Source organism: Coregonus lavaretus, assembly GCF_964263955.1.
Source record: "Coregonus lavaretus genome assembly, chromosome: 36".
NCBI lineage: Eukaryota > Metazoa > Chordata > Actinopteri > Salmoniformes > Salmonidae > Coregonus > Coregonus lavaretus.
In genome coordinates, this window is record NC_140023.1 from 24903734 (window position 1) to 24926244 (window position 22511).

Consider the following 22511-nt stretch of genomic DNA (forward strand, 5'->3'; position numbering starts at 1 on the left):
GTAACGTTCCTCACTGCTGAACTGGTCCTTGATGTGGTTGTGGGTGTGGATCACCAGCCCCTCTCTTCTCTGTGTCTCTGGGAGAGATGAAGGGCTGGAGAAGAGGAGGCACCCCCTTTTGGCTTGGAGTGGGGGTGGAGAGAAATGCATGCACACACGCACACACACACACACACAGGCACAAACACACACACACAAATACATGTGCAGTGGAGGCTGCTGAGGGGAGGACGGCTCATAATAATGGCCGCTAAGGAGCAAATGTAATAGCATCAAACAGAAGGAAACCATGTGTTTGATGTATTTGATACCATTCCACTTATTCCGCTCCAGCCATCACCACAAGCCTGTCCTCCTGTGGTACACGCTCACACACACACCTCCCCTGTCCTCCAGCCACTTTCCTATGTCAGAGGCTCCTAGATGACGTTGTCGAACAGCTGCATGGACTGCATGATATTCTCATCCTGAAGAGAGAGAGGGGGGGGATAGAGAGAGAAAAGGAGAGAGATAGAAATGTTAGGCATAGAGAGAGACAACAGGGATAGCACGTTTCTAGAGGCACAATGAATCCCTGTTTGTTTCAGCTTTCTTTCTTAAGGGAGTCTGACTCCCTAAGACAGAGACGACAGTAGAGGTGACCCTCAGAAGAGTCAGCTTAGACATTTCTCTCTCTCTCTCTCTCTCTCTCTCTCTCTCTCTCTCTCTCTCTCTCTCTCTCTCTCTCTCTCTCTCTCTCTCTCTCTCTCTCTCTCTCTCTCTCTCTCTCTCTCTCTCTCTCTCTCTCTCTCTCTCTCTCTCTCTCTCTCTCTCTGTATTTAAAGTGCATTTTACATGGGTCACAACCCAAAAAGGGAACAAAACAATGTTGGAAAATGGGTGAAAAGGGAATATAAAATGTGCAAGCAGTAACGGTCCTAAAACCAAACCTTGGGGAATGCCCCAATTAACCTTAGTGAGATCTGAGGATTCAGCGGTCAGTTACACAAATGGAACCTGTTTTACAAACAAGAACTCTCACACACCACACATACAACCTACCTTTTGGCATGACTCGATGAACTCATCAATAGTGACCACCCCATCATTATTACGATCCATTTTCTAGAAGGGAGAAAGGGGAGGAAAAAGGGGACAAACGTCATTCAGTGCCCCTGGAGCAGTTTGGGGATTGAGTACCTTGCTCAAGGGCTTGCTCTAAAGTATTGGGTTTGATTAATAGAAATGGTATGTTGACCTGGAAAAAGCTCTCCACGTGTTCTCTGGGTGCCTCGTCCTGCATACAGGGGTATGTGTACTTCCCCATCATATCATAGATAGACTTCATTATATCCATCATCTCCTACAGAGAGAGAGAGAGAGAGATGACACAGGGTATACCCAGCTAGCATTTGGTTCCTTGGAAGTTGGGGGAATGTATATTTTTGGTTTCACATTGGTTGTGGGAACGAAGCCATACGTTTCCTGATGGGTAAAACTGAACGTTTTTTAAACGTTCTGAGGACAGAAATGAAAATAGTTTTACAGGTAGGTTCTGAGAACATTTAAAAATATATGTATTGCGTAGTAGAACTGCATAAGTGTTGCTCTCCACTTTTTGAAATCAGTGGAATTAGAGTATGATAGCTAAGGAGATGGAGAAAACACCTGTCTCCGGATTACATCTTCAAACTAAGGGCAACCATGGCATCCGTGACAGAGAGGGCGAAGCATCCATCCATGTATACGGGTAAGATAGTCTAGCTAGCTACATTTTCAGATATTACACATTCCTAATTTTGTCAGAAAGTCGTTTTCATTTCAAGTTAAAGTGTACTGTTAGCTAGCTAGCTAACATTAGCTGGCTGGCTCGCTAGCTAACATTACGTGTATGATCTGTGTAGTAATATTATTCGTATCTCAGAGCCATTTGCTTTGATAGTTATAGCCTAATTTTAGCTAGCTAACATTGAACCTGGTTGGTTTGCTACCTGCAGATTCATGCAGGGTAGTAACATCATGTGTTGGGATTATGGTTCATTGTTTAGCTAGCTAGCTAGCTACATGTCTTAACAAAAGACTCCACTATGCAAGTAACCATTTCAATAGAATGTTAATGATTTCACTGTGACAACTGTTGATAGACGTAGCTGGTAAATTCGCTCTGGCTATCTACTCCGATTTCAGAGCACTCTCGTCTGAGAGTTGAATATGGCCGGTGTCAGTAAACGTTGGCAAAAAAGCGTAAATTGTTGCAAGCAGCACAGTTGCAGTCACCAACGCTCTGGATAACATAAAAACAGCCTAACCAGCTCTGCTAGGGTGAGTAAAATGGTCAGAGTGAGCTGTTCTCTCATTTGTGTCTGGAAGTATCTAGCAAGCTTGGGTGCTTGACTGCTGTTAGGACAGAACGGTCACACATGACTTTAAACAGAACCATGAGAAAACCTGTAGGAAACATTATGCTGAAGTACTGAAATTGCCACAGCAGACTGTTCCCAATGCCAAACCAGTTGGAGAACGTTCCTAGAACATTACCAAAATGTAAATGAAATGTAACCATATTTGAACTTTTAGGAATTGTTCTGTTAAAGTAATGAAATACCAAGAAAATAATGTGTGTTTTTGTTAAGTTTCGTAAATGTGCTGAGAATGTTCCAAAATCCAATCAACTATCCTGCACCATTCCCAGAAAGTTGTGGGAAGGTTGTATGCAAAATAACCATAGGACAGCCACGCTCTCACCAAGCTCTAAGAAACATAAGGTTCTCAGAACGTTATGTGCTAGCTGGGTACTGTCACAGCACAAGATCAGTCAATCAAGCTCCAATCAGAGATTGAGGGTCAACTTGAGAACTGTCAACTTTAGAATATACTTTAGATTTATAACATGGATAGACAGCTCAGAACTTAGAAGAGGAGACTCAGATTTCAGAATGGAGAGGTACAGTCTACACACCCCTTGCACAGTCTTCACATTTTACTGCCTTAACATTTTTACGGATCTACACAACCTACACCACATTTTTAAAGTGAAAGTAAATTATAGAACATTTGTTTCTGTCAAAATTGCTCAAGCTCAATAACTTTGGTTGGGAATCTTTGATGAACAGCAATATTCAAACCTTGTCTCTGATTTTCAAGGAAATTTAAGTCAGGACTGAGACTGGACCACTCAGGATCACTCAACACCTCTTGGAAAGATATTCTGGTGTGTAGTTGGCATTAAAGTTTTTTCATTGACCCGCTGAAAAATACAACTCTATCCCAGGGTAAGTTTCCAGAAGACTGAGCCGTTTTTCCCTCTCACTTTATAGCTGGGCTTGCTCCATCATTTTTCTTTTGATCCTGACAAACTCCCTAGTCTCTGCCGGTGACAAGCACACCCATAATATGATGCTGCCACCACAATATTTGAAAATACAGAGGATTTGACCTATTGGATGTATTGAATTTGACCTACACTATTTAGGCCAAAAAGTGTATTTCTTTGGTGTGTTGTCTTGCAGTATTACTTAATGGCTTTATTGCAAACAGAATGGATGATTTGAAGCAGATCTTTTTTAACATCCTTCTTTTCAAGCTGTCATACAGGCCAGTAATGTTGTTGATCCTCTGTATTTTTCAAGTATTGTATATGTGTGAGTGTGTGTGTGTGCATCCGTGTGTATGCATCTGTGTCTTACCTCTTTGGTGATGCAGCCGTCTTTGTTCAGGTCGTACAGGTTGAAGGCCCAGTTTAGCCGGTCATTTATCGTTCCTCTCAGAATGATAGACAGACCAAACACAAAGTCCTGAGAAAAGAGAGAAAGACAAAGATATTGAGAGAGAGAGAAAGAGAGAGAGAGCGATTTAACATTTTTGTATCCATTCTTCTCCACCCGTCATACTCACCAGCGTTCAACATTTACACAGCTAGCACATTTGGTTCCTTGGAAATTGTGGGAACGTATGTTTTTGGTTTCACATTGGTTGTGGGAATGAAGCTATATGCTTCCTGACCGGTAAAACAGAACATTTTGGAACGTTCTGAGAACAGAAGTAAAATGTGTTGCCCATCCCTGGCCTATAGCATCAGCAAAGAAGATGATGTGGCTCACTGCAATACACTATATGCTCCCCAGTGTGTCTATCAACAATGTTCTGACCCTTATGTGTGTGTGTGTGTGTGTGTGAGTGTGTGTGTGTGTGTGTGTGTGTGTGTGTGTGTGTGTGTGTGTGTGTGTGTGTGTGTGTGTGTGTTGAAAGGAGAAGAAAGGCATATATTCTATTTGTATACATATTCAGCTGCAGCTGCATATACAGACAGATATAGGTTTTCCTCACTCCCTTAGGAAGTAGACAATAGTAAACAATGATCTTACCTCGAAACTAACTGATCCATTCTTGTTAGTGTCAAAGGCCTCAAACAAGAAATGTGCATATGCACCCGAATCTGAACGGACAGAGATGTACAGAATGTAGCATCGAAATGTGTCTGGGACAACAACATACTAAAAATTCCTCAAACAAGTGGGAAATATATGTTTAGAACAATACCTGATCAAATACGTTGTTAGTACATAAATGTAATTTCAGACAACACACTTTAGTTAGATATATCTTCAACCTAAATCTGATTTCAAACACGGCCTTGTAAGTGTCCTGCTGTAAGTAGTACAGACATAATGGTAAAAAATATATTCTATGGCACATCACATAAATACAAAAATCACTGGTCTTAAATGTTGGTATTCTTGTTAAATGTTTCAGTCACTTTGGGGAGTAACATATCTTTAAAATACTAGGTTTGGGTTTATGGTTAAAGGTCAGGGGACAAAGCTTTAACTGTCATTGACTCACCTCCCTGGGGGAAGAATGTGGAGTAGATGGTTTTAAAGGTCTCCTCATTCACCACTCCACTAGGACACTCCTACCAACAACAACACAGAAAGAACAGGATCAGTCAGAAGGCAAATCTTCTGCCATCCATATACTTTTACTATAATACATCAAAACAGCTTAGCTTCAGGAAAAGTTATTGAAAGAGGGAGAAATTTTTTGCAGTTTTAAAGCTAATTTCCTGCAATTCTACACATTTTATCATGACTTATACCAGGTTAATATGATATATGAGTGAGAGTGACTAACACAATCAATGGGGGCCTCCTGGAGGTTAAATCAAATCAAATGACATTTTATTGGTCGCATACACATATTTAGCAGATGTTATTGCGGGTGTAGCGAAATGCTTGTGTTCCTAGTTCCAACAGTGCAACAATATCTAACAATACACAACAATACACACAAATCTAAAAGTAAAATAATGGAATTAAGAAATATATAAATATTACGATAAGCAATGTCGGAGTCCAGAGTACAGTATATATATACAGTACCATTCAAAAGTTTGGACAGTTGATTGTTGAAGTTGATTTGTGGAATTTCTTTCCTTCTTAATGCGTTTGAACCAATCAGTTGTGTTGTGACAAGGTAGGGGGGTATACAGAAGATAGCCCTATTTGGTAAAAGACAAGTCCATATTATGGCAAGAACAGCTCAAATAAGCAAAGCGAAACGACAGTCCATCATTACTTTAAGACATGAAGGTCAGTCAATCTGGAACATTTCAAGAACATTGAAAGTTTCTTCAAGTGCAGTCGCAAAAACCATCAAGCGGTATGATGAAACTGGCACTCATGAGGACCGCCACAGGAATGGAAATCCCAGAGTTACCTCTGCTGCAGAGGATAAGTTCTGAGTTACCAGCCTCAGAAATTGCAGCCCAAATAAATGCTTTACAGAGTTCAAGTAACAGACAAATCTCAACATCAACTGTTCAGAGGAGACTATGTGAATCAGGCCTTTATGGTCGAATTGCTGCAAAGAAACCTATACTAAAGGACACCAATAAGAGGAAGAGACTTGCTTGGGCCAAGAAACACGAGCAATGGACATTAGACCGGTGGAAATGTGTCCTTTGGTCTGGAGTCCAAATTTGAGATTTTTGGTTCCAAATAAAATAACATTTGATTTGTCACATGCGCCGAATACAACAGGTGTAGACCTTACAGTGAAATGTTTACTTACAAGCCCTTAACCAACAATGCAGTTTTAAGAAAGAATACAAAAAAAAATCACAAAAAAATAAATAAGAAAAGAATAAGAAAGAGTAGCAGTAAAAATAACAATAGCGATACCTGTACCGAGTCAATGTGCGGGGGCACCGGTTTGTCGAGGTAATTGGGTAATATGTACATGTAAGTAGAGTTATTAAAGTGACTATGCATAGATAATAAACAGAGAGTAGCAGCAGCGTAAAAGAGGGTGGGGGGGGGGGGGGGGGGGGCAATGCAAATAAATGTAAATGTAAATAGTCTGGGTAGCCATTTGATTAGATATTCAGGAGTCTTACGGCTTGGGGGTAGAAGCTGTTTAGAAGCCTCTTGGACCTAGACTTGGCGCTCCGGTACCGCTTGCCGTGCGGTAGCAGAGAGAAAAAAGTCTATGACTAGGGTGGCTGGAGTCTGACAATTTTTAGGGCCTTCCTCTGACACTGCCTGGTATAGAGGTCCTGGATGGCAGGAAGCTTGGCCCCAGTGATCTACTGGGCCGTACGCACTACCCTCTGTAGTGCCTTGCGGTCGGAGGCCGAGCAGTTGCCATACCAGGCAGTGATGCAACCAACCAGGATGCTCTCGATGGTGCAGCTGTAGAACCTTTTGAGGATCTGAGGACCCATGCCAAATCTTTTCAGTCTCCTTAGGGGGAGTAGGTTTTGTCGTGCCCTCTTCACGACTGCCTTGGTGTGCTTGGACAATGTTAGCTTGTTGGTGATGTAGACGACAAGGAACTTGAAGCTCTCAACCTGCTCCACTACAGCCCCGTCGATGAGAATGGGGACGTGTTCGGTCCTCTTCTTTTTCCTGTAGTCCATAATCATCTCCTTTGTCTTGATCACGTTGAGGGAGAGGTTGTTGTCCTGGCACCACACGGCCAGGTCTCTGACCTCCTCCCTATAGGCTGTCTCGTTGTTGTCAGTGATCAGGCCTACCACTGTTGTGTCATCGGCAAACGTAATGATGGTGTTGGAGTCGTGCCTGGCCATGCAGTCATGAGTGAACAGGGACGACAGGAGGGGACTGAGCATGCACCCCTGAGGGGCTCCCGTGTTGAGGATCAGCGTGGCGGATGTGTTGTTACCTACCCTTACCACCTGGGGACGGCCCGTCAGGAAGTCCAGGATCCAGTTGCAGAGGGAGGTGTTTAGTCCCAGGGTCCTTAGCTTAGTGAAGAGACTTGAGGGCACTATGGTGTTGAACGCTGAGCTGTAGTCAATGAATAGCATTCTCACATAGGTGTTCCTTTTGTCCAGGTGTGAAAGGGCTGTGTGGAGCGCAATACAGATTGCATCATCTGTGGATCTGTTGGGGCGATATGCAAATTGGAGTGGGTCTAGGGTTTCTGGGATAATGGTGTTGATGTGAGCCATGACCAGCCTTTCAAAGCACTTCATGGCTACAGACGTGAGTGCTACGGGTCGGTAGTCATTTAGGCAGGTTACCTTAGTGTTCTTGGGCACAGGGACTATGGTGGTCTGCTTGAAACATGTTGGTATTACAGACTCAGTCAGGGACATTTTGAAAATGTCAGTGAAGACACTTGCCAGTTGGTCAGCGCATGCTCAGAGTACACGTCCTGTTAATCCATCTGGCCCTGCGGCCTTGTGAATGTTGACCTGTTTAAAGGTCTTACTCACATCGGCTACGGAGAGCGTGATCACACAGTTATCTGGAACAGCTGATGCTCTCATGCATGTTTCAGTGTTACTTGCCTCGAAGCAAGCATAGAAGTAATTTAGCTCGTCTGGTAGGCTCGTGTCACTGGGCAGCTCGTGGCCGTGCTTCCCTTTGTAGTCTGTAATAGTTTGCAAGCCCTGCCACATCCGACGAGCATCGGAACCGGTGTAATACGATTCGATCTTAGTCTAGTATTGACGCTTTGCCTGTTTGATGGTTTGTCGGAGGGCATAGTGGGATTTCTTATAAGCTTCCGGGTTAGAGTCCCGCTCCTTGAAAGCGGCAGCTCTACCCTTTAGCTCAGTGCGGATGTTGCCTGTAATCCATGGCTTCTGGTTGGGGTATGTACGTATGGTCACTGTTGGGATGATGTCATCGATGCACTTATTGATGAAGACAGTGACTAATGTGGTGTACTCCTCAATGCCATCGGAAGAATCCCAGAACATATTCCAGTCTGTGCTAGCAAAACAGTCCTGTAGCTTAGCATCTGCTTCATCTGACCACTTTTTTATTGAGCGAGTCACTGGTGCTTCCTGCTTTAGTTTTTGCTTGTAAGCAAGAATCAGGAGGATAGAATTATGGTCAGATTTTCCAAATGGAGAGCGAGTGAGAGCTTTGTACGTGTTTCTGTGTGTCGAGTAAAGGTGGTCTAGAGTTTTTTTCCCCTCTGGTTGCACATCTAACATGCTGGTAGAAATGAGGTAAAACGGATTTAAGTTTCCCTGCATTAAAGTCCCCGGCCACTAGGAGCGCCGCCTCTGGATGAGCGTTTTCCTGTTTGCTTATGGCCGTATACAGTTCATTGAGTGCGGTCTTAGTGCCAGCATCAGTTTGTGGTGGTAAATAGACAGCTACGAAGAATATAGATGAACACTCTCTTGGTAGATAGTGTGGTCTACAGCTTATCATGAGATACTCTACCTCAGGCGAGCAAATACTCGAGACTTCCTTAGATATCATTGTGACCTGTACGCTCTTGTTGGCTGGCCCTCACTACATATTCGTCACCAAACAAACTGGCTCCAGGTCATCAATAAATCACTGCTAGGCAAATCCCCGTCTTATCTTAGCTCACTGGTCACCATAGCAACACCCACTCGTAGTCTGCGCTCCAGCAGGTATATCTCACTGGTCATCCCCAAAGCCAACACCTCCTTTGGCCGCCATTCCTTCCAGTTCTCTGCTGCAAATGACTGGAACGAACTGCAAAAATCTCTGAAGCTGGAGACTTATCTCCCTCACTAACTTTAAGCATCAGTTGTCAGAGCAGCTTCCCGATCACTGCACCTGTACACAGCCTTTCTGAAATTAGCCCACCCAACTACCTCATCCCCATATTGTTATTTATTTTACTAATTTGCACCCCAATATCTCTATTTGCACATCATCTTTTGCATCTATCATTCCAGTATTATACGAAATTGTAACTATTTTGCACTATGGCCTATTTATTGCCTTACCTCCATAACTTACTACATTCGCACACACTGTATATATATTTTCTGTTGTATTTTTGACTTTATGTTTTGTTTACCCCATATGTAACTCTGTGCTGTTGTTTTTATCGCACTGCTTTGCTTTATCTTGGCCAGGTCGCAGTTGTAAATGAGAACTTGTTCTCAGCTGGCTTACCTGGTTAAATAAAGGTGAAATAAAAAAAATACAAATACAAATATCGTGCACCAGCTGTCTTACCAGAGGCTGCTGTTCTATCCTGCTGATACAGTGTATAACCCGTCAGCTGTATGTTATTCATGTCACCGTTCAGCCACGACTCGGTGAAACATAAGATATTACAGTTTTTAATGTCCCGTTGGTAGGATATTAGTGCCTGTAGTTCGTCCATTTTATTATCAAGCGATTGTAAGTTGGCCAGTAGTATCGATGGTAAAGGCAGATTAGCCACCCGTCGCCGGCTCCTTACCAAGTACCCCGATCTCCTTCCGCGATATCTCCTTTTCTTTCTACTACGAATGACGGGGATGAGGGCCCTGTCTGGTGTCTGGTACAAATCCCTCTCGTCCAACTCATAAAATAAAAATTATTAGTCCAGTTCAAGGTGAGTAATCGCTGTTCTGATGTCCAGAAGCTCTTTTCGGTCATAAGAGACGGTAGCAGCAACATTATGTACAAAATAAGTTACAAACAATGCGAAAAAACACACAAAATAGCACGGTTGGTTAAGAGTCCATAAAACGGCAGCCATCCCCTCCGTCGCCATCATTTGTCTTTGTGAGACGCAGTGTGGGTGAACAGATGATCTCCGCATGTGTATTTCCCACCGTAAAGCATGGAGGAGGAGGTGTTATGGTGTGGGGGTGCTTTACTGGTGACACTGTCTGTGATCTATTTAGAATTCAAGGCACACTTAACCAGCATGGCTACTACAGACATTCTGCAGTGATACGCCATCCTGTCTGATTTGGGCTTAGTGGGACTATCATTTGTTTTTCAACAGGACAATGACCCAACACACCTCCAGGCTGTGTAAGGGCTATTTTACCAAGAAGGAGAGTGATGGAGTGCTGCATCAGATGACCTGGCCTCCACAATCCCCCGACCTCAATCCAAATGAGATGGTTTGGGATGATTCAGACCACAGAGTGAAGGAAAAGCAGCCAACAAGTGCTCAGCATATGTGGGAACTCCTTCAAGACTGTTGGAAAGCATTCCAGGTGAAGCTGGTTGAGAAAATGCCAAGAGTGTGCAAAGCTGTCGTCAAGGCAAAGGGTGGCTATTTGAAGAATCTCTAATATAAAATATATTTTGATTTGTTTAACACTTTTTTTGGTTACTACATGATTCCATATGTGTTATTTCATAGTTTTGATGTCTTCACTATTATTCTACAATGTAGAAAATAGTAAAAATAAACAAAAACCCTTGAATGAGTAGGTGTGTCCAAACTTTTGACTGGTACTGTACATATGTTTGATATGGAATGTATAGACATTGTGGACAGTATGTGGATAGAATATGTAGTATATCTGTAGAATATGTAGGATAGAATAGTGCTGTATATGTACAGCAATAGTTGAATAGGATGGCCTTGACTAGAATACAGTATTATACATATTAAATGAGTAAAACAGTATGTAAACATTATTAAAGTGACCAGTGTTCCGTTATTAAAGTGACCAGTGATTCCATGTCTATGTACATAGGGCAGAAGCCTCTATGGTGCAGAGTTGCGTAACCGGGTAGTAGCCGGCTAGTGACAGTGACTAAGTTCAGGGCAGGGTACTGGGTGGAGGCCAGCTAGTGATGGCTATTTAACAGTATGATGGCCTTGAGATAGAAGCTGTTTTTCAGTCTCTCGGTCCCAGCTTTGATGCACCTGCGCTGACCTCGCCTTCTGGATGATAGCGGGGTGAACAGGCCATGGCACGGGTGCCTGAGTTCCTTGATTATCTTTTTGGCCTTCCTGTGACATCGGGTGCTATAGATGTCCTGGAGGGCAGGCAGTGTGCCCCCAGTGATGCGTTGGGCAGACCGCACCTCCCTCTGGAGAGCCGTGCAGGTGCAGACAGTGCAATTGTCGTACCAGGCGGTGATACTGCCCGACAGGATGCTCTCAATGGTGCATCTGTAAAAGTTTGTTAGGGTCTTAGGGGCCAAGCAACATTTCTTCAGCCTCCTAAGGTTGAACAAGGTGCTGTAGCACCTTCTTCCCCACGCTGTCTGTGTGGGTGAACCATTGTCAGTGATATGTACGCCTAGGAACTTGAAGCTTTACACCTTCTCCATCGCAGCCCCATTGATGTGGATGGGAGCATGCTCACTCTGCTGTCTCCTGAAGTCACGATCAGCTCCATCGTTTTGTTGACGTTGAGAGAGAGGCTACTTTCCTGGCACCACTCCGCCAGGGTCTCGTCGTTGTTGGTAATCAGGCCAGTTGGAGGCGTGCATGGCCATGCAGTCATGGGTGAACAGGGAGTACAGGAGTGGGCTGAGCACGCACCCTTGTGGGGCCCCAGTGTTGAGGATCAGCGTAGTGGAGGTGTTGTTTCCTACCTTAACCACCTGGGGGTGGCCCATCAGGAAGTCCAGGACCCAGTTGCACAGGGCGGGGTTCACACCCAGGGACCGGGGCTTAATGATGAGCTTGGAGGGTACTATGGTGTTGAATGCTGAGCTGTATGAACAGCATTCTTACATAGGTATTCGTCTTGTCCAGATGGGATAGGGCAGTGTGCAATGCAATGGCGATTGCATCATCCGTGGATCTATTGGGGCGGTATGCAAATTGGAGTGGGTCTAGGGTGTTGGGTAAGGTGGAGGTGATATGATCCTTAACTAGCCTCTCAAAGCAGTTCATGATGACAGAAGTGAGTGCTAAGGCGATAGTCATTTCGTTCAGTTACCTTTGCTTTCTTGGGTACAGGAACAATGGTAGACATCTTGAAGCAAGTGGGGACAGAAGACTGGGATAGGGAGGGATTGAATATGTCCAGCCAGCTGGTCTGGCATGCTCTGAGGACGTGGCTAGGGATGCTGTCTGGGCTGACAGCCTTGCGAGGGTTAACACGCTTAAACGTCTTACTCACGAGAACGAGAGCCCACAGTCCTCGGGAGCAGCCCGCGTCAGTGGCACTGTGTTATCCTCAAAGTGGGCGAAGAAGGTGTTTAGCTTGTCCGGGAGCAAGACGTCGATGTCCGCGACGTGGCTGGTTTTCCCTTTGTTATCCGTGATTGTCTGGAGTCCTTGCCACAAACGTCTTGTGTCTGAGCTGTTGAATTGCGGCTCCACTTTGTCTCTATACTGACGTTTTGCTTGTTTGATTGCCTTACGGAGGGCATAACTGGACTGTTTGTATTCAACCATATTCCCAGTCACCTTGCCGTGGTTAAATGCGGTGATTCACGCTTTCCGTTTTGCGCGAATGCTGCCATCTGTCCACAGTTTCTAGTTTGGATAGGTTTTATTTGGCCAGGATTACTACAAGTTTAGATAGCTGACTAGACTAACTAGACTAATTTACCAATCTAAACCATTTTACTTGACATGGGCTAATTCAGTGACTGTCAGCGAGTGACATATGTGACTCGTTTCAGGAAACTAGGCGTATGTCATGCGTCACTACTTCACAGGAGAGGCATTTGAATGTAAATATGTATTTTTTATCAAAAGGCGTTTTTGGGCAGAAATGCATTCTAGAACATGTGAACTTTCATGTGCCTTAATAACAAACTTGTATGCCATCTGTAAATAGGAATACAATTGTTAAATTACAAGCCTAGTTGGTTTAGCTACAGAAAAAGACAGCAACCTTCCCGCTAGCCATGATTGGCTGAGATAATGGATGGGCTGGACATACCGAGAGATGAGTTCGGATTGGTTTGCCATGTACCACTCTTCTGTCTATAACATGAGCTGTTCAGTATGTGTAGGTAATACTTTCTAATGCAGCTTTTTTGAAAGATATCACAAAGAACTGCAAAAGTGTTGCTCTCAACTTTCTGGAGGACTGAGTTTTGAAATCACTGGAATGTCCACTGGAAGCATAGTATGATAGCTAAGGAGATGTAGAAAATTCTGCCATTTGATTGCAAATATGCAGAGGGTGTCGAAAAAGAGAACACATAAGGCTGTTGTATAAAACACCTGTCTCCGGACTACATCTTCAAACTAAGGGCAACCATGGCATCCGTGACAGAGAAGGAGAAGCATTCATCCATGTATACGGGTAAGAGATTCTTGCTAGCTACATTTTCAGATATTATAAATTTCTAATTTAGTCATGAAGTCATTTTCATTTCAAGTTAAAGCGTACTGTCAGCTAGCTAGCTAACTTTAGCTAGCTGGCTCACTAGCTAACGTTAAGTGTATGATCTGTGTAGTAATATTATATCTCAGAGCCATTTGCATTGCTAGTTATAGCCTAATGTTAGCTAGCTAGCTAACATTGAACCTAGTTGGTTAGCTAACTGCAGATTTATTCAGGGTAGTAAAGTTATGATTTGGGATTATGGTTCATTGTTTAGCTAGCTATAGTTGAAGTCGGAAGTTTACATACACCTTAGCCAAATACATTTAAACTCAGTTTTTCACAATTCCTGACATTTAATCCTAGTAAAAATTCCCTGTCTTAGGTCAGTTAGGATCACTTCTTTATTTTAAGAATGTGAAATGTCAGAATAATAGTAGAGAGAATGACTTATTTCAGCTTCTATTTCTTTCATTATATTCCAAGTGGGTCAAAAGTTTACATACACTCTATTACTATTTGGTAGCGTTGCTTTTAAATTGTTTAACTTGGGTCAAACGTTTCGGGTAGCCTTCCACAAGCTTCCCACAATAAGTTGGGTGATTTTTGGCCCATTCCTCCTGACAGAGCTGGTGTAACTGAGTCAGGTTTGAAGGCCTCCTTGCTCGCACACGCTTTTTCAGTTCTGCCCACAAATTTCGATAGGATTGAGGTCAGGGCTTTGTGATGGCCACTCCAATCCTTAAGCCATTTTGCCACAACTTTGGAAGTACGCTTGGGGTCATTGTTCATTTGGAAGATCCATTTGCGACCAAGCTTTAACTTTCTGACTGATGTCTTACATTTACATTTACATTTTAGTCATTTAGCAGACGCTCTTATCCAGAGCGACTTACAGGAGCAATTAGGGTTAAGTGCCTTGCTCAAGGGCACATTAACGTCATTTAGCAGACGCTCTTAGCCAGAGCGACTCACAAATTGGTGCGTTCACCCTATAGCCAGTGGGATAACCACTTTACAATTGGGGGGGGGGGGGGGGGGGGGTAGAAGGATTCCTTTATCCTATCCCAGGTATTCCTTAAAGAGGTGGGGTTTCAAATGTCTCCGGAAGGTGGTGAGTGACTCCGCTGTCCTGGCGTCGTGAGGGAGCTTGTTCCACCATTGGGGTGCCAGGGCAGCGAACAGTCTTGAGATGTTGCTTCAATATATCCACATAATTTCCTCATGATGCCATCTATTTTGTGAAGTGCACCAGTCCCTCCTGCAGCAAAGCACCCCCACAGCATGATGCTGCCACCCCCGTGCTTCATGGCTGGGATGGTGTTCTTCGGCTTGCAAGTACCCACTTTTTCCTCCAAACATAACAATGGTCATTATGGCCAAACAGTTCTATTTTTGTTTCATCAGACCAGTGGACATTTCTCCAAAAAGTATGATCTTTGTCCCCATGTGCAGTTGAAAACTGTAGTCTGGCTTTTTTATGGCTGTTTTGGAGCAGTGTCTTCTTCCTTGCTGAGCGACCTTTCAGGTTATGTCGATATAGGACTCGTTTTACTGTGGATATAGATACTTTTGTACCTGTTTCCTCCAGCATCTTCACAAGGTCCTTTGCTGTTGTTCTGGGATTGATTTGCACTTTCCGCACCAAAGTACATTCATCTCTAGGAGACAGAACATGTCTCCTTCCTGAGCGGTATGACAGCTGCATGGTCCCATGGTGTTTATACTTGCGTACTATTGTTTGTACAGATGAACGTGGTACAGGTGTTTGGAAATTGCTCCCAAGGATGAACCAGACTTGTGGAGGTCTACAAATTTTTTTCTGAGGTCTTGACTGATTTCTTTTGATTTTCCCATGATGTCAATCAAAGAGGCAATGAGTTTGAAGGTAGGCCTTGAAATACATCCACAGGTACACCTCCAATTGACTCAAGTGATGTGAATTAGCCTATCAGAAGCTTCAAAAGCCATGACATCATTTTCTGGAATTTTCCAAGCTGTTTAAAGGCACAGTCAACTTAGTGTATGTAGCTCTGAGTTTCTACTTTTATCCAATGTAAAAAACACAATTTCAAAATTTGCTACATAAGACCGAATCGAGCCTGTCGGTCACATATACTGTAAAAAGAGGAAAACTGCTTTAATCAAGTTCAAAATTGCACCTTGTGTATTCTACTAATCTAACGCTCAACAGTAAGTTGATCTCCCGACTGACTTTTTTAAAAGTTTTTTTTTACAGCCTTGGGCGTGACGCGACTGAGTGACGGAGCAGCAACCCATGAATACTCCTTTCCCAACCCCCCTCCTCAGCCCCAGGTCCCTAGCCTTCCCATATTCCCATCCCCTCTCTTCCCCGCATCCCCAGACTCACGTTCTTGAAGCCCCTGTAGAGAACTTGTAGTTCCTTCTTGTTGAACTTGGTCTGCTCCTGTAGTTTGTCCAGCCCCTCTGGTCGATGGCACACAGTGGACAATTCAAAGTCATCCTCTACGCTGTCTGTGGGACAGAGAGGACTGTTAGATATACCTATAGGAGAGTGGAGGCTGGTGGGAGGAGCTATAGGAGGTCAGGCTCATTGTATTGGCTGGAATGGAATCAATGGAACGGAGTCAAACGTGGTTTCCATATGTTTGATGTGTTTGATACCGTTCCATTAATTCCATTCCAGCCAATACAATGAGCCCGTCCACTTATTGCTCCTCCCACCAGCCTCCACTGCTATAGGCTACTCCTACAGGTGCCTGCCTGGCCCACCTTTTAATTGGTACTAGGAATAATAGTGGTAAAAACACAACCAACTAAATCAATGTTAATTATCAACTGTTGAAATATCATTACATTACTGTTAGCATATATTAGCTTTACTAAAACATACAGCTAGATGAGAAATTGCTACATTTACATTGTATTACAATTCTCCAAAACTGATGAGTACAAAGAAAGACAGGTAGTCATCAAGTCATCAATAGAAAACAAAAATATATCAACATCACACTGTGAGATTCCTGAATGTCTATGGAGAAGTTAATTTAGTAACCCGGTGTACTCATTGATGATAACTTTCAGTGAAAGTAGTGGTAACCCATCGAAACATCAGCGAAATGACAAAAGCCATCAGATCTTCAGACAATATGATAATATGATCCTCACATTCCATCCCTCCCTCCCCATCCATTTCTCTCTCCACTCATCCCTCTCTTCCTCTATTCCAACCTCATTACACCCACAGTCAGCTGAAGACAACCATGCCCCACTCCTCCTCTCCTCTTATCCCAAGATGCAAAGCAGGGCTGACGGTCTGTCCGCATCTCACCTCTACACATCAGATACATCAGTCACACACCATACCAGAAAAAATACCCTCAAATACCACCAGAACACACAGTCCAATGATACTGAGATATATCCAGATATATTGTATATATAGTGTGTGTGTGTGAGAGAGAAGGTATGTGTGCATGCGTGTGTTTGTATGTATGTATTTGTGTGTGTATGCCGTAAGTGTGTGTCTGTAAGACTAAGAGAGTGTGTGCTGTGAGCATGTGTATGTGCGGTGAGTGTGTAGATGTGTGTGTGTGTGTGTGTGTGTAAGAGTAAGATAGTGTGTGTGTGCATTTGCGGGCCCATGTGTGTGTGTGTATGTAGACTGAAGACTGAAGAGTCACTTGCATTGACTGACTGAGGCGGCAACGGAAGGCGTGCAGCAGGGCAGCAGCTTGAGGAATCTCTGCTTTATAGTCTTTTTACTTTTGATGGTGGGAGTGTTACCTGTAATCACCAACCATGGCAGAGGTTAGACATAGAGCACACACAGACACAAAAAAAATGCAGAAAAACTCACAGACGCAGGCCTGCACGTGCACACAAACTGACATGCACACCCACAGCCATGCACGCACGCACGCACGCACGCACGCACACACACAAACGCACACACACACACAGCATAAGCAACATGCAACTCATTGAAGCATGCACAGCAGTCTCCCATAGTAAGGGCAACGGTTCGGTTTGCTGACCTGGCTTTTCTAGGACGGGCGTGTGCGTCCATTTCAGCTGATAGTTTACACCACCATACACAGACCTCTACGGGTGAGTCATTGGCAAACACAAAGAAATAATTAATACTCAGTATGAAGCCATAATTACATCTTGTGTCTGAACGGACTACAGGGAACTGAGGGAATTCAATGCCAAACAGAGAAAGGCAAAAGGGTTCTTATGAGTTACGAATCCACATTTATGTAACCTTTTCAAAGATTTCAAGGAATCAACACAACACAATTTCTAGACAATTCCAAGACTACCAGTACAATAGTTTTTGATAGCCCTCATGCCTCCTAGACAAAAGCCATAAGGTTAGCCAGTTGAGCTAAAGCCCAACTCTCTACTCCAGCCGTTTTCAAAGTGAGATAATGGGCCTCCCTTTAGAGAACATCAAGACAATAATTTCCATGATATATATATTCCATTCTGTTGAGAAAAAAAAAATTGTTGCAATGAAACTATCAACTTTTATATTATATTTTTTGGACACAACTTAATTAACATGCAACTGACTTATATATTTTTTAATCAATAAAAGTGCTTACAAAATATCCAGTTAATTATTATTCAGTCTGCATTTTTTGTTGTTGGTTATTTTACAAAGTATGTCATTGCACTTTTAAAACGCTGTTGCCCCTTTAAGAGCTCTGTTGTGCAGTTGCCTAAACCCTGCTACGCATTTTTTTAACGATGCCATGCATGCAACTTTAGGAGTTGTGAAATAAACGTGGTAGCACTGGAAAGCTGGAATACCCCTCTTTTTAAATGTAGCCACCAAACTGCTTTAAAAGGTGTGTTTTCCCCACGATTGTAACTAGAAACAGGCCTAATATTGATTCATTATTAGAGAACCGAATACAGTTATGCTGAATCCCAAACCAGTCCCTTCCAATCGGCCCTCCATTTGCGTGTTCACGTGCACCTCCGCCATATTCACGTGTCCCAAAGCCAAGGGAGTGAAGATTATCAAGGGTGTAGGGGCTAATTAGACCCTCCGATAGCCTATTCGACCAAGCCAGCAAGGCTGCAGGCTCCAGAGCAAAGTGGTATCCCGACATGCACCGCAATATGTTTGGAGTTTGTGCAATTTCATACAGAAGAATGGAGAGGTGGGCCTAATTATATGACATGTGTGATTGTTTGTGACTGATTTCGAGGTTTGACACATAAAACAAATGAAATACCTCCCAAATTAAATGTTTGACTGTTACTGAGGTTTATATCTTGTATAACGACAGGGGTGATTTGTTAATTTGAATTTCATGCTCGTTTTATTATTTAAATGTGGAACATTAATTGCATCATTCACAGGGTTGGGTAGGTTACTTTCTAAATGTAATCCGTTACAGTTACTAGTAACCTGTCCAAAATTGTAATCAGTAACGTAACTTTTGGATTACCCAAACTCAGTGACAATCTGATTACTTTCAGTAACTTTTGAATGACTTTCCCCTTAAGAGGCATTAGAAGAAGACAAATAGGATCCATCAAACACATGTGATGTGATATCATAGTGGTCTCTGACTTTCTGTCATTGAGAAAACAGAAAGGTATCATTATGTATTATTTCCCTGCAAACATCCTTTCAGAATTTAAAAGTAATCCAAGAAGTAATCATCTAGTTTTTTTAAAAGTATCTGTAATCCGATTACAATATTTTTGCTGGTAACGTAACCGATTACAGTTAAAAAAATTGTAATCAGATTAAATGTAACCGATTACATATAATCAGTTACTCCCCAACCCTGATCATTCAAGTGTCCCGAAGTTGTGTCCAGAAATAGTTTGCTTTATTGATCCTCTCCCCACGCTTTGGAAGTCACCCTCTGAGTTTCATCAGCAACACGTGACAATGGAGGGCCCTCTGAACTCATCCACCAGAAATCATCCCATGTTACTCACTACTCACCCTCACCCCACCGACCACAAAAACAGTACATGTACAAACCAAGTTGGAACCAAGAATAATCACAGTGCAATTCCAAGACACACTCAGTAAGAATCAGACCTGGTACTATCAGAGAGAAGTCATGTGTGTCCTAAAGGTTAAGGCAGAGAGAAGAGAGCTGGACTTACTCTTGCCCCTGCATCTCCATAGTTACAGCAATTTCACAACTTTTAGTAGAACTCCAGCAGTTTGAGGGATGAAGGCCATGATAGAGCAGTATTGTATGACCCGTAACTATACCAATACATTAACACACCTCTGAACGAACACACGCACACACGCATTCGCACATGCACACACTCAGGTTGACATAATCTCTATTATGTAATAAGGACAAGATGTTGATCTGTTGACCTTGTCATTCACTTTCTTCCCCAAATGCTCGCTGTCCCACCCCCTACAGGTGTTCTGCCAAAATAGGCAGTTCGAGGTCAGAGATTAGAGCTAGAGGTACTGATATACAGACACACACACACACACACACACACACACACACACACACACACACAAACACACACACACACACACACACACACAGAGAAGCCTTGGGAGATGGGAGGGAGTGTGTGTGTTTGATCTGGCCCACGCAGGGTCATCAAAGCCATTATGGCGACCAGGGCTGAGTCACTCACACACTGCTCCATCCCTAGCCAAAATGCACGCACTCAAACACACACACAGGGTGACATTATACCCTACATAATAAGGAAAAGCTGTTTATTTTTATATTTCTTTCATAATATTTTGGTTTTTCTTAGGGCGTAGATCAGCTTTAATATTGCGAGTAGATTGTAGCCTCCATCAATGTAATTGTCTGCATAATTTCCAATCCCCCATATATTTACATAAAAAAAATATATATATATATATATACACTACCGTTCAAAGGCTTGGGGTCACTTAGAAATGTCCTTGTTTTGTAAAGAAAAACATTTTTTTGTCCATTAAAATAAAATAGAATTGATCATAAATACAGTGTAGACATTGTTAATGATGTGAATGCCTATTGTAGCTGGAAACGGCTGATTTTTAATGGAATATCTACATAGGCATACAGAGGCCCATTATCAGCAACCATCAGTCCTGTGTTCCAATGGCACGTTGTGTTTGCTAATCCAAGTTTATCATTTTAAAAGGCTAATTGATCATTAGAAAACCCTTTTGCAATTATGTTAGCACAGCTGAAAACTGTTGTGCTGATTAAAGAAGCAATAAAACTGGCCTTCTTGAGACTAGTTGAGTATCTGGAGCATCAGCAATTGTGGGTTCGATTACAGGCTCAAAATGGCCAGAAACAAATAACTTTCTTCTGAAACTTGTCAGTCTATTCTTGTTCTGAGAAATGAAGGCTATTCCATGTGAGAAATTGCCAGATACTCCACAGAGATTTTTGCCCATTCTTCAAGGCAAAACTGCTCCAGCTCCTTCAAGTTGGATGGGTTCCGCTGGTGTACAGTAATCTTTAAGTCATACCACAGATTCTCAATTAGATTGAGGTCTGGGCATGGACTAGGCCATTCCAAGACATTTAAATGTTTACCCTTAAACCACTCGAGTGTTGCTTTAGCAGTATGCTTAGGGTCATTGTCCTGCTGGAAGGTGAACCTCCTTCCCAGTCTCAAATATCTGGGAGACTGAAACAGATTTCCCTCAAGAATTTCCCTGTATTTAGCGCCATCTATCATTCCTTCAATTCTGACCAGTTTTCCAGTCCCTGCCGATGATAAACATCCCCACAGCATGATGCTGCCACCACCATGCTTCACTGTGGGGATGGTGTTCTCGGGGTGATGAGAGGTGTTGGGTTTGCGCCAGACATAGCATTTTCCTTGATGGCCAAAAAGATCAATTTTAGTCTCATCTGACCAGAGTACCTTCTTCCATATGTTTGGGGAGTCTCCCACATGCCTTTTGGCGAACACCAAACGTGTTTGCTTATATTTTTCTCTAAGCAATGGCTTTTTTCTGGCCACTCTTCCGTAAAGCCCAGCTCTGTGGAGTGTACGGCTTAAAGTGGTCCTATGGACAGATACTCCAATCTCCACTGTGGAGCTTTGCAGCTCCTTCAGGGTTATCTTTGGTCTCTTTGTTGCCTCTCTGATTAATGCCCTCCTTGCCTGGTCTGTGAGTTTTGGTGGGTGGCCCTCTCTTGGCAGGTTTGTTGTGGTCGCATATTCTTTAAATTTTTTAATAATGGATTTAATGGTGCTCCGTGGGATGTTCAAAGTTTCTGATATTTTTTATAACCAAACCCTGATCTGTACTTCTCCACAACTATGTCCCTGTCCTGTTTGGAGAGCTCCTTGATCTTCATGGTGCCGCTTGCTTGGTGGTGCCCCTTGCTTAGTGGTGTTGCAGACTCTGGGGCCATTCAGAACAGGTGTATACAGTGAGGGAAAAAAGTATTTGATCCCTGCTGATTTTGTACGTTTGCCCACTGACAAAGAAATGATCAGGGGGCAAATATACGGATGATATTAATTAACAGTCATTTTGATCCGAATGTGCAAATTATCCAAACAGATCCGCAAGGTAGATGGATGATTTTAAATATGTTATTGGACCATAAACAGATATGCCTCATTAACCTTTATGGACCAAATAATGATGATCCATGCTTCTTTGACAATATGTTAATAAATGATCAACCCTGCAAGCAATACAAGACTCTATTATTATGGTGGGAGATTATAATACTTTTTTAAATAGCTCAATGGACCATAAAGGAAATCACACTACAAACTATCACCCTCATGCTCTTAAGGAAATCATGAATGTCATGGATACATTAGAACTAGTGGATATGTGGAGGCTTAAATATCCTGACCTACCGAGACATACATGGTGGAGACTCAATCAAGCTAGTCGTCTTGACTTCTTGACTTCTTTCTTATGTCATTCTCGTTGGCACCTAAAGTTAAAAAAGTGTTGATAGGGGACAGAATGCGGTCGGACCATCATATAATTGGCATATTCATTACTCTTACTGAATTTCCACGTGGGCGAGGATATTGGAAATGTAATCAAAGCCTATTGGATGATAACTTG

General features: G+C 42.9%; 1 protein-coding gene across 5 annotated transcripts in view; it reads right to left on the bottom strand.

The window, feature by feature from the left end:
* Window positions 1-419: 419 nt before the first annotated feature.
* The window catches only part of LOC311110835 (A-type potassium channel modulatory protein KCNIP2-like), a gene marked incomplete at both ends in the record, with an annotated part of 225235 nt that continues 203143 nt past the window's right edge, over window positions 420-22511 (bottom strand). For 3 of the 5 annotated variants that reach the window (XM_084153422.1, XM_084153421.1, XM_084153423.1), the window contains 7 exons: window positions 420-467; window positions 1042-1104; window positions 1238-1342; window positions 3666-3773; window positions 4344-4414; window positions 4822-4891; window positions 15840-15964. In XM_084153422.1, the coding sequence (XP_084009548.1) occupies window positions 420-467; window positions 1042-1104; window positions 1238-1342; window positions 3666-3773; window positions 4344-4414; window positions 4822-4891; window positions 15840-15964 (590 nt within the window). Of the gene's footprint in view, window positions 468-1041; window positions 1105-1237; window positions 1343-3665; window positions 3774-4343; window positions 4415-4821; window positions 4892-15839; window positions 15965-17133; window positions 17237-22511 lie in introns of all 5 variants that reach the window. The other 2 variants (XM_084153420.1, XM_084153419.1) reach the window with 1 other exon arrangement.